General features: G+C 43.3%; 1 protein-coding gene across 1 annotated transcript in view; it reads left to right on the top strand.

Annotated features, from left to right (window-relative positions):
- Positions 1 to 12,309, top strand: part of ARFGEF2 (ADP ribosylation factor guanine nucleotide exchange factor 2) — a 59,294-nt gene that overhangs the window by 22,105 nt on the left and 24,880 nt on the right. Inside the window, exons 8-18 of the mRNA XM_024207436.3 lie at positions 403 to 554; positions 1,589 to 1,719; positions 2,351 to 2,585; positions 2,879 to 2,978; positions 3,282 to 3,421; positions 5,710 to 5,818; positions 6,883 to 7,084; positions 8,330 to 8,441; positions 9,302 to 9,507; positions 10,850 to 10,934; positions 11,034 to 11,205. Coding sequence (XP_024063204.2) covers positions 403 to 554; positions 1,589 to 1,719; positions 2,351 to 2,585; positions 2,879 to 2,978; positions 3,282 to 3,421; positions 5,710 to 5,818; positions 6,883 to 7,084; positions 8,330 to 8,441; positions 9,302 to 9,507; positions 10,850 to 10,934; positions 11,034 to 11,205 — 1,644 coding nt within the window. The remainder of the gene's footprint in view (positions 1 to 402; positions 555 to 1,588; positions 1,720 to 2,350; positions 2,586 to 2,878; positions 2,979 to 3,281; positions 3,422 to 5,709; positions 5,819 to 6,882; positions 7,085 to 8,329; positions 8,442 to 9,301; positions 9,508 to 10,849; positions 10,935 to 11,033; positions 11,206 to 12,309) is intronic.

Here is a 12,309-nt window from a genome sequence, read left to right as displayed (position 1 = left end):
ACACACACACACACACACACACACACACACACACACACACACACACACACACACACACACACACATGTCTCTTGTCTGGTGAACAAAATTTCCCTGCAACCTAACCCCCTCATTTTACATTAATTCTTATGGGGAAATCGGATTTGCTTAACATCGTTTCGCTTAAAGTCGCCTTTTTCAGGAACATAACTACAACATTAAGTGAGGAGTTACTGTATCACAGTAACCCTTCCTCTGGCTGAAGCTGAGACGAGCTCCCTCTAGCTGATTAGTGCTGCTCTTGTCCATCAACCACAAGTGTCACCTGTGCACCCTAAGAATTTGTATGACATTGATATTTTAGTGAGTTTATTATTGCAAGTATTTATTTGGGCTTTTCGTCTATTTTTTTATTTATTTAAGAGGCTGAAGAAAAGCATGTTGCAGCTGAAACAGCTACTCCCCCATCTGAATTAGAAGCAGCGGATCTTGCCCCTGCTGGTAGTATTAATGAAAATGTACAAACGAATGGAATTCCAGATGACAGACAGTCTGTCTCCTCCACAGATAATCTGGTAAAAACAAGACCCCCACACTCTTGATTTTCTTTTGGGGGGAAAAAGATAAATCAGAAAGTGTGCAAAAGGACAGCATTTGGTATTTAAAATTAGGTGTGGAACAGTATGTTCTTAATTTTTGCTTTGCTACCTGAAAGTTTGCATTATAAGAGCATGAAAGTAAGATCAGGTTGCATTGTTTTCATGTGAGTGCTGTGGTCTGAATAGTGATAAAATAGTCTCATTCCTGAATGCCTGTAGATATTGGTGAATCTACATAGTCTGTCTCAATACCTGGATCCTAGTGGCTTTCAGTTTTTCATCTGAAAGTTTGGAATTACTTCTTTTTGATAGGTAACTTGGAAAAACAACCCTTTCAAATTTATGGTGAGTTAGAAGGGGCTGTAAGAATAAAAACTATTAAGTGCCCTTACTTATATTACTAGCATCTTAGGGATTGTCTAAATGAACACGTAGTTCATGTCAGTCTAGGCTGTAAATATACCACACACTAGTCTGCCATGCATGGTGTCCATGTAGACCCTGGTGGCCCACACTAAAAGTTCCCTAGTGTGCTTTGATCTACTCCAGGGAACTTCCAGTGCGCAGCAGCAGTTTTCACACAGACACTTAGTGACTAGCTGGCTGTGCAGAGTAGATTTATGCCCCAACTTGCCACAAACTAAGTGTTTATATAGCCAAACCCTTAAATTATTGAAACAGAGTTTAAAAAAGTCTAATTTACTCTGTTTGCATGGTCTCTTTTACATTTCTCACACTGGACAGTGTAAGCAAATTAGTTTCACTTTTGGGTGTTCTTGCATCATGATGCTGCTTTGGTTATGAACACTGCAGACAGATGACTTTGTTCTTTAAACACAGATTCCACTGGAATTTAAAAATAAATCATTGCATTCCTGCTAGCTTGTGTAAAGATGACTTTTGCTGAACTTAAATTTGTGGCTAAACTTGACTTTTCGGTGACTCTTTAATTTTTTCACCTTATCAGTTGTTTTAATGAAGATTTGATGTGGTGGTTCTTTGCTCATTAGGAAACAGATGTACCTGGATCTCAGTCAGCTGCCAAATTCTCCCATATCCTGCAGAAAGATGCCTTCCTTGTGTTCCGGTCACTGTGCAAGCTTTCGATGAAACCACTTGGTGATGGACCACCAGATCCCAAGTAATGAGATTATATTTACTGAGTTGTATGCTCTTCAGATAGCTATTTTTAGGAACAAAGGGAATCAGATTGTCTAGGTACTTCATAGTACAGCCTTGGTCATCCAGAGCTCCCAGTTACGCCCCTGTTTTGAATACATTGAGAGTTCTCTTTGCGTTGAAAATTCCCTGTATGCAAACCTTCTGACTTGGATAAACCAAATAGCAGAGGGATGCAGTACTTCAGGAAACCATTATGCTGTAGTTCATGTGGTCTCAACAGAAGTTGCCTTAGATGTAGTATCTCTGCAGATCTGTAGGAAGAACTCCTTCTGCAGTTTGAATCCTATGCTTTTATGCAATCAGTTGGACTAACTGACCCCATCCCATGGGTTTCAAGCATCTAATATTCTCTAGAAGGAGAAGAATCTCCAAGGTAAGAAGGTTGCTCTTCCCTAGCATTCTCAGCGGAGAAGTTAAGCAAGCTGTTATCTCCGAAATGAACTGAGCTAGTGCTCATTTCACTTGGCCTCAAGAGTCACTATGACTTACACACGTACGTGTGGTGTGTGTGTGTGTGTGTGTGTGTGAGAGAGAGAGAGAGATGAAAGTAACCTGTTTTCTTAACGATAGTCTTCTGCTTTCTTCCCCAGATCCCATGAGTTGCGTTCTAAGATAGTGTCCCTCCAGCTGCTTCTCTCCGTATTGCAGAATGCTGGTGGAGTATTCAGGACACATGAAATGTTCATCAATGCAATCAAGCAATATCTTTGTGTAGCATTATCTAAAAACGGGGTCTCTTCTGTTCCTGATGTCTTTGAGCTATCTCTTGCCATCTTTCTCACACTGCTTTCAAACTTTAAGACCCATTTAAAAATGCAGATTGAGGTAAGAGTGCTTTAGCTTCATTTTACCTACAAAATGTTCTGTCAACTCAATACATTTTACTAATAATGCAAAGCAAAGCACAGCACAATACTTTAAAAATTGCTGCTTCAAAATTTTGCTTTCTTTGCACCTTGAAGTACTACCTCCTTTACAAATTGGATATGCATGAGATGAAGACTCTCTTCCAAGTGAAATTACTGTATACAAATGAATATGCTCATTTAGCATGTTCTTTAAAATTCTTCAGTAGGAAACTGCAGACGTTGTATCTTTGTCTCATTTGCTGTGCACAGGTGTTTTTCAAAGAGATCTTCCTGAATATTTTGGAGACCTCCTCAAGTTCTTTTGAGCACAAATGGATGGTGATTCAGACCTTGACTAGAATTTGTGCAGGTATTTAGTTATAAAAGTTACCTGTTCTTCACAATGTAGAAATAACTTTCCTTTTGGTTTGACAATGATCTGGAAATACTGAAGGCAGCTAATATCAGAGTAGTGGTAGCTTTAAGTGTGTGTCCTTAGAGAAGCATTTGTCTTTTAATTCAAAATATTTTAATCAAGAAATGATGTATAAAATAACTGTGCTCTGATATCATGGTGATGAACGTGTTTTAAAAAACGTACTTAGATTCTTTCCACCTATTTTTAAGTTCTATATCTTTGATTTCTAATACTCTGATTTTTCTCATTTTTAAGATGCTCAGTGCGTGGTGGATATTTATGTGAACTACGACTGTGATTTAAATGCTGCTAATATTTTTGAACGCCTTGTAAATGACTTGTCTAAAATCGCTCAGGGACGGAGTGGACACGAGTTGGGAATGACACCTCTGCAGGTAAGAGCAACAACATTGGAAATAATATAGCTCTGCTTTTCCCTTCAGTGCCACCTCCTTTAAATAATGAGTACCACTTAGTTCGGGGTGGGCAAAATACGGCCCGCGAGCTGGATCTGGCCTGCTAGCTATTTTAATCCAGCCCTCAAGCTCCCGCTGGGGAGCGGGGTCGGGGCTTGCCCTGCTCCAGCGCTCCAGACGGGGAGCAGAGTCGGGGGCCGCTCCACATGGCTCCCGGAAGCAACGGCATGGCCACCCTCCAGCTTCTATGCATAGAGGCAGCCAGAGGGCTCCGCTCTGCATGCTGCCCCCACCCCAAGTGCCCCCCTGCAGCTCCCATTGGCCAGAAGCCGCACCCAATGGGAGCTGCGGAGGCAACGCCTGCAGACAGGGCAGCGTGCAGAGCTGCCTGGCCGCGCCTCCGCGTCGGAGCCAGAGGTGGGACATGCCGCTGCTTCTGGGAGCTGCTTGAGCTGCTGTAAGTGCCGTCCACAGCCTGCAGCCCTGAGCCTCTCCCTGTGCCCCAACCCCCTGCCCCTTCCTTGATCCTCCTCCCATCCTCCAAACCCCATCCCAGCCCGGAGCACCCTCCTGCACCCCAAACCCCCCAACTCCACCCCAGAGCCTGCATCCCCCAGCCAGAGCCTGCACCCCTTCTCACACCCCTGCCCTGATCCCCCTCTGGTCCTCTGAACCCTTTGGTTCCAGCCTGGAGCACCCTTCTACACCCCAAACTCCTCATCCCCAGAGCCTGCACCCCCAGCCGGAGCCCTCACACCGCAGCCTGGAGTCCCCTCCCGCACCCTGAACTCCTCATTTCTGGCCCCACCCCGGAGCCCACACCCCCAGCCAGAGCTCTCACTCCCTCCCGCACCCCATCCCCAATTTTGTGAGCATTCATGGCCCTCCATACAATTTCTGTTCCCAGATGTGGCCCTCGAGCCAAAAAGTTTGCCCACCCCAACTTAGTTTTTACTTGCATAGTGTGCAACGCAGCTACAGTTGGTTTTCTTGAGAGTCACCTATGACTGTCACCGGGGAGGTAGTCCTATTGTTTCATCTCCTAGTGAATTTAGTTGGTTGAATGCCCAATGATAATACTATCTTATACATGTTCAGGCCACTCTTTTGTTGGGGGTGCTAAGGGAGAGTTAACACTTTCATGAGGTAGGCTTCTCCCTACTTCATCAGTCATGTGACTGAGTCCATCTGATTTTCCTTCTGTGGCTTACCCCGAGAGCAGTAACATTCTGGGTTACAGTACTTGCATTGTGTGGAGTCCATGGTTTTGACCTCACCTCTTTATCACAAGCTGTGTTTTTTCCCCTCTTTAAAATGGCACTCTCCTAGCCGTAGAAAATGATGGGGCATAACAATCGTTCTTCAGCAAGTGCAAAACTATCCTTCCAATATTGACCCTGAGCTACGGTCACCTCTTGCTTGCTAACAGTAGTGCTGAAAGCAAATTCTAGGGACCACTCATTGGTATTTTTCACCTTGGAGCTGAACACACCTCTCCCCCACAGTCACAGATCCATTCACACCATCCCCCTGCAATCCCCTTGTTGGCCAGGGAATGAAACTGACTGAGGATTTATAGCTTGGTTGCCTGCCTGTCAAGGTAATGCAGTGCAGCTCACTTACTGGGATGCACCCATTTGCTTTTATTTGGAGAGGGTCTGAATTGTAAATCCTTTTGCAGCTATTAGTAGTAGCATTTAGAAAATTTGAATGTTGTTTACAATATTTCTTGCAATTACAAGGATTAAAAATTGGTGATCCCTGATCCAGGACTTACTATAGACAGACCTGGGCCAATGTCAATAAAACATTGCTAGATCAAAGAACTGAAGTAGCTCTGTATTCCTGCCCTAATGATATTCTTGCCTTAGTCTCTTCTTCCATTCTTTGAAGTCATAGTAACAGCAGGGAAACAGTCCACTTTACCCCTGGAAACACTGCTTTATCAATAGTTGCATATAATATGGCTCTCCAACTAAAACTGTTTCAAGCTTAAAAAACCCCACAAGCTGTCATTACTGGTGTCTAAAGCCAACAGCAGTGCTGTACATCAGAACAGCTCTCCTCTACTATTAAGTCTCTCTGAGGTGAGTTTGTTTCGTAAGTTTTTACGGGTGTGATTTAACTAGAGAGAGAGAATTTGTTGGCTTGTTCTCTTCCTGCTTTAGATGTATTTTGTCTCCGCACAGAAATTCTAAATTTTAGTATCTAGGACTTGACCTGTCCAGTACAGTGTGATTAATTTTTTTCTTATTTCTTTTCTGCAGGAGCTCAGCCTGCGGAAAAAAGGTCTTGAATGTTTGGTTTCTATTTTAAAGTGCATGGTCGAATGGAGCAAAGACCTGTATGTGAACCCTAACCATCAGGCCAGTCTTGGTGAGATTCTCCCCCCCACCCCCCAGCAGTAGAAAAATGCGTTAAAATGTGGACGACAGTCCAAATGTGTGTCCAACAAATAAATAAATGTATATAACTTTATGTACACCTTTTTGCTGCTGTTATAACACTAGCAAGTGTGCTGTGTGTGTTTCCATAGGAAACCAATAGAGGTACCTACCCTGAAGAGCTTACAATCTAGATAATGGACTTGACAAAACACTCTGAATGAGGAGGATGAGGAAACAGAGCATTGGTTACAGAAATAGGATTTTGTGGCTATTTGGTTAAGCATAAAGTCCTATTTCAGTAAACCATGTCCTCCTTCTTCTGCTTCCCATTCCTGGTGTGTGATCCTCACTTCTCTGGCAGATCCACTGACAAGGTTGTAAGGTACTTGAGACATGGATTTTTTTTTTTTTTAAACAGCTAGCAAAACTTGTGGGAGCTTTAAGATTAAAAAATACAGTGTATTTGGTAGACTGAGGAATATCAAAGCTCTATGAAAAGTAACATGTCTTGTCTACAAACTGATAGTTCCCAGTGAACATGGGGAAAGATGCCTGTTTACAGATATTTCTTTTTCTGTTTAAAAGCTGAGGTTCTAGGAGTTGAGCAGGAGACTGAACAGGATAATTCTTATGTGCACTAATAGTGTCTGTAGGCCCCAGGAATTCAAATAGAGTTTTAAAAAAACCGCACATGAGGTGTGGCCCTCATATTGAGTAGTGTGCTAGCCAGCTCTCCCCCGATCACTTAGGTGGTGAAACTGGTGCTATTGTAAGTAGCAATAGCTGTTGTTCTGCACGCTGTACACCCTTCTTTACTAGGCGGAGGCGCAGAGATCTTTCCTCCATTCTTCTCCCTCACTGCTTCAGGAAAGTGGCATGGGGCATAAGATGCCCCTAATGATTAAATGTTTGGTGGCTGTTTGCTGGAGAGAGAGGGGGATCGGATGGTTTAAAAGGAGTGTGAGTGTGTGTTCGTTCAAATGCTCCTTGGGGGCATGTTGGCTTTTCTCACTAATCATTCTTATGCTTCTTGTACTCTTCACCTACCTGCAGGTCCAGATAGGCCTTCAGATCAGGAAATGGGTGAAGGTAAATGTTTGGAGACTGGAAGAAGACGGAGTAGTGTGAGTTCCTTGGATTCGACGGTGTCCTCAGGAATTGGAAGCATTGGCATCCAGACTGCTGTCCCTGATGATCCTGAGCAATTTGAGGTCATCAAGCAACAAAAAGAGATAATTGAACATGGGATAGAATTGTAAGTGGATTGGCAAGGAAATAAAGGATAACTAGTGTGAATGTCTGTCGGATGCATCTTCACTGTAGTCACTATGTATTATAGGAACCGTGTTTGTTCAGTTTAAAGGGACACTTGTCATAATAAAGTAGCACTGACAACTAAAAATTACACTTCCTTCTGAAAACCTTTGTCTACTCTTGTCACAAGCTAACTTCTGAGGGGTATGTCTGCGGCTGACCTGGCTCAGCTGACTTGGCCTTCGGGGCTAAAAATCGCAGTGGAGCCCAAACGTCTACACTGCAGTTTTAAGCCTTGCAGCCCGATCCCGTGTGCCTGAGTCAGTTGCTCTGGGTTCTGAGACTTTGCACCCAGGGGGTTTTATTGCAGTGTAGATGTCCCCGAAGTCTACTGTAACTAAAAGGAATTGGGGGATGATTTTGTTCACTCTGTGCTCTTGACACAACTTTGTGGTGGTCTCCTTTTAGGCCGACTCAGCCACAAAGGAGGGGAAACTTGTAAATTGCAAATTACTAATTGGTTTGGAGCAGGTGTAATATCAGACTTCTCTTTAATTAAAAAAAATGGTTAGACTTCAAGTTGGCAATGACCCTTTCAAACTGCTATATTAAAAAAAAAAATACTCTTTAGTTGTATTACTAATAATATTAAATGAAAACTGAATTCTGCAAGTGCTTTCGCCTTTCGTGCTGCCTGTGTTACACACACAACTGGGAGAATAAAATGATTGGTCCAATTACATTTGTCTTATAATCACTTAAAAAAATTAAATTATCCTAGATATTGCTATGCTTCAAATGCTGTAGAAGTATGTTCCTTTTAAAAACATCCAAACATGCACACAAACCTCCTTAAAACTGTTTTTATTTTATGAAAAAGCTTCTATTAATAGCATTTGGAAAAATCAGTTGTGTTTTGTTTTGTAAACCTAAATCATCTTGACATCCTTAATTCTAAAATAGTGGTCTTTGAATATACCACATAATACACAGGATGGAATGTCTAGTGTTACCTAGCTAAGGTATTAATCTCCCCCCTCCCCCCAAATTTCCAGACGTCTTTTCTTAACTATTCACCTTTTAAGGTGGAAGTAACGTCATTTTTAAATACCTTCCTTTTGTAAGAGCTCTGCAGATGGAAGTAAACTTTATGCACCATAGTGTCTTGGGAAATGATATTCCAGGTGTAAGCTATAACTTTTCTGCCTCTCATTTAATTTTTTTTATATTCTGTCTGTATGAATAGATTTAACAAAAAGTCAAAAAGAGGAATACAGTATCTTCAAGAACAGGGCATGCTTGGCACTACAACAGAAGACATTGCACAGTTTCTGCACCAAGAAGAACGTCTGTGTTTTGTAAGACTGAATGCTACTTAAGTGATTAATTTGTTTTACGAAGATATTCCTTCCCTCTCCCCAGCAATTCAGCTGTTGCTTCTTTCATATTCCATGCCACCTTACTTTAACTGCCTTTTATCGTAGAGAATCTAATGAAGGTTCTCAACTCCCTCCCCCCAGGTTAATCTCAAACCACTGCCGCACAGTGGCACTGGAACATTAATAGGGGGGTGCTGAAAGCCAGCCTCCCCCACCCCCAGCTGAGGCTGGGAGCAAAGCCCCGGGTGCCTGCGCCTATGCCTCCGCACCACTACTCCCAATTTACATACTCCTTTTAGGCTCTTTACAGATCCTTTCTTTTGGCAATGGAGGACGGGGTGGGATTCCCTTCATGCCTACTAACAGGAGTGCCGCCAGCTTTTCTGCCGCCCTAGGCGGCGGAAGGTCCCGCCCCGAAATGCCGCCCCCCACAGAGGCGGCGGAAGGTCCCACCGCTGAAATACTGCCGTGGTCACCGCCCCCCAAATTGTAGCGCCCTAGGCGACCACCTAGGTCGCCTAATGGGTTGCGCCGGCCCTGCCTTCTAATGCTGCTTTTTAGATCTGCTAGAAGAGCGAGCTGGCTTCTTACTGGAGCCGGTTATTTTACAGCATTGACTTCTAAAGGTGGTGTTAATGACACTTAATGAAATGTTGTGACAGTTGACCAGACTTGACTTTCCATATTCCACAGTGGCTCTGCTTATCATGAGCAACATACCAACCTTATTATGAAATTGACTGCAGTGCAACTGTTATACAATAAGTTCATTGAAATATAAAAGGGAGATGGTACAGTTAGTTTGATATGTAATATTCATAAGTCTCTCTTGTGTTTAGACCCAAGTTGGAGAATTTCTAGGGGAGAGCAGTAGGTTTAACAAGGAGGTGATGTATGCCTACGTAGACCAGCTTGATTTCTGCGGGAAGGACTTTGTCTCTGCTCTACGTATATTTCTGGAAGGCTTTCGGTTGCCAGGCGAAGCGCAGAAGATTGATAGATTAATGGAGAAGTTTGCAGCTAGATACATTGAATGTAACCAAAGGTAACTTGAAACATAATATTGGATAAACTGTCTTAGGAATGGTCACCTTTGTTGGCAGCCTTAGGCAATAAAGTAAGGCTTGACTCGCGCTTGCCCCACAAGGGGCAAGGCACATTGCAGGGATGTGTGGGGGCAGATTTTGTTGCTGCTGTCCATGCTATACCTGTTCTATAGCTAAATGGAAGACCCGTGGGATGTTCCTGTAGGCAGCTGCTAAATCATCATGAAGTCTTGGACAGTAGGTGTGGCAGTATTGGCACTTCAGAGAGCACTTTCTAACCAGTGCATGGGATCTAATTGAGCAAGAATGCTTCAGATACTGCATATCCTATTTATCCATGTTGTACTTAATCAGTTCAACAAAATCAAAGTTTTGTGAGCCTTAATTGTTTGTTAGTGGAAGATTAAAAATCTAGTTTGGTAAGTAATGTGCAGGGTCCCCAGAGGATTCAGGGGGCCTGGGGCAAAGTGGGGGAGCTGTGACACTTGTACTCACCCGGTGGCGGTCCGGGTCTTTGTCGGCATTTCGGCGACGGGGAACCCTTCAGTCGCTCTGCATCTTCAGCAGCACTGAAGGACCCGCCGCTGAAATGCCGCCGAAGACCCGGAGCAACTGAAGGGCCCCCTGCTGCCGAAATGCCGCCGAAGCCCGGACCACCGCCGGGCCAGGGCTCGCGAGGCCCGGGGCCTGGGGCAAATTGCCCCACTTGCCCCCCCTCTGGGCGGCCCTGGTAATGTATCTCTGTGTAATGAGGCATTTTCCCACTTGCCTTCAGCCAGTCAAATGTGCATGGATGGGCCAATTTGGGATGATATAGACCATTTTACTCTAAAACAAATTTGAAAATGCAATTCTTGCTTGAAAACTTTGACACTGTCTGCTTAAGAATCCAGACTTAATCAATTTCCACTCCCCAGATCAGTCACACATCACTGTTTTAATAAAAATGAGTATATTTAGAAAGGAAACCTGGATGTGAGTGATACACTAGTGGATAAATCTTATTCTAGTTGCTTGTTGAAAACAGTGGAAGAAGATGGAAGAATAGTAATGAATAGCATTTTTTTAAATGCCTTTTTCTGTAATCTTGTAAATGTATGGCTTCACAAATTCTTCCCTTTCCCCTTCGTTGGCCTTGCTGTAGCTTTCAGTACATATTAAGCAGTAGCTGGGCTAATTTTAAACTTATTTTAATATAAAAGGCTAAAGTATGAGATTCCTTGTCAGGTTTTACTGTGTCAGGAGTGTGTAATGCTTCTGAACTGCATCTCTTCCCTGCATGCGCAGAGAGAGCTAATGGATTGAAGATCTAGAACTCTAAAACATGTTTCTCTGTTTCAGGCAAACCCTATTTGCTAGTGCTGACACTGCCTATGTTTTAGCATATTCTATTATAATGCTGACTACAGACTTGCACAGTCCCCAGGTAGGGAAAAATCACTATAGAACTGTTACAAGTGCTCTTCTCTAGAACTTGTTCTCAAAATTTGACACCTGAATTTTTATCCGTCTCACCTGTTGACAGGTAAAGAACAAAATGACAAAAGAGCAATATATTAAAATGAATCGAGGAATCAATGACAGTAAAGACCTGCCAGAAGAGTATCTGTCCACTATCTATGAAGAAATAGAAGGGAAAAAAATTGCAATGAAAGAGACAAAAGAATATGCAATTACAACTAAATCTACTAAGCCAAGTAAGATTTAATTAGAAACTCAATATAATGGTCAGTTTTTCTTTAATAGTATCTCGTATTCAAGGATTAACATTATAAAATGCATTAATTCAGCTTAGCCTTTGTGTACTTCATACAAGTGTTGGCAATCTGGGGACCACTTCACCCAATACTGAAATGTGGCCACTGGTATGTGGCCACCTCCGTCTAAAAGCTCCTGGCATCACTAGACACTGTTAAGGAGAAGAAGTGAAGAATGCTGTAGCTATTTGAAAAAGAAGAGGGACTTAAGGGAGGCAGAATGTAATAATCTAAGTTGGTGCTTGGCCAGGAGAAAAGAGCTGACAGTCGTCGTCTTCAGAGTTTTATATAACTATCTCATGTTGTGCCATGTTTAACAATGGCACCTCATAGTTCAGAGAGACTGATTGCTGTTCCTAAGGAGTTTGCAATCTGGGGGTATGTCTTCACTACCCGCCGATCCGGCGGGTAGCAATCGGTCTATCGGGGATTGACTTACCGCGTCTCGTGAGGACGCGGTAAAATCGATCCCTGATCGCTCTGCCGTCGACTCCGGAAATCCACCTCGGCAAGAGGCGGCAGCGGAGTCGGTGGCAGCGGTCGACTTTCCCCCGTCCTCACCGCCAGGTAAGCCGACCTAAAATACGCAACTTCAGCTACGGTATTCACGTAGCTGAAGTTGCGTATCTTAGGTCGGAACCCCGCTGTAGTGTAGACCCAGCCTGAGGTGATAACACAGGGAGGGCTTAGCAGTTGGCAACATCATTAAAGTCTCTTGAAGTTAGGTGACCTTTCTGTACCTAAAATAGATGAGGACTTAAATGGTATGTCGCATCCAAATGACAGCACCTCCAGCTGCACTGTACTTTTAATAGCATATTGGGCAATTAATGTAGTGCCAACTGAAGGAAGAGAACCAAGTACCAAATAATCAGCACTACCTCCTTCGGTGCTTGCATGCTCCTTCGAGGTCTTACATTCAGGTATTGACTCTTTATCTTGAGAGTTGACTGAGATGGTGTTGCTACAGGAATAAAGAAACAGCACTCATTATTTTAATAGGCTATGGCTATGTCTACATTACACAGCTTTTAGCGACATGGC

This window comes from Terrapene carolina, unplaced genomic scaffold (assembly GCF_002925995.2).
Source record: "Terrapene carolina triunguis isolate 2854851 unplaced genomic scaffold, T_m_triunguis-2.0 Scaffold130, whole genome shotgun sequence".
NCBI classification, from domain to species: Eukaryota; Metazoa; Chordata; order Testudines; family Emydidae; genus Terrapene; species Terrapene triunguis.
Note: the sequence above shows the minus strand (reverse complement) of the source record. Positions and strands in the feature narration are given on the sequence as shown.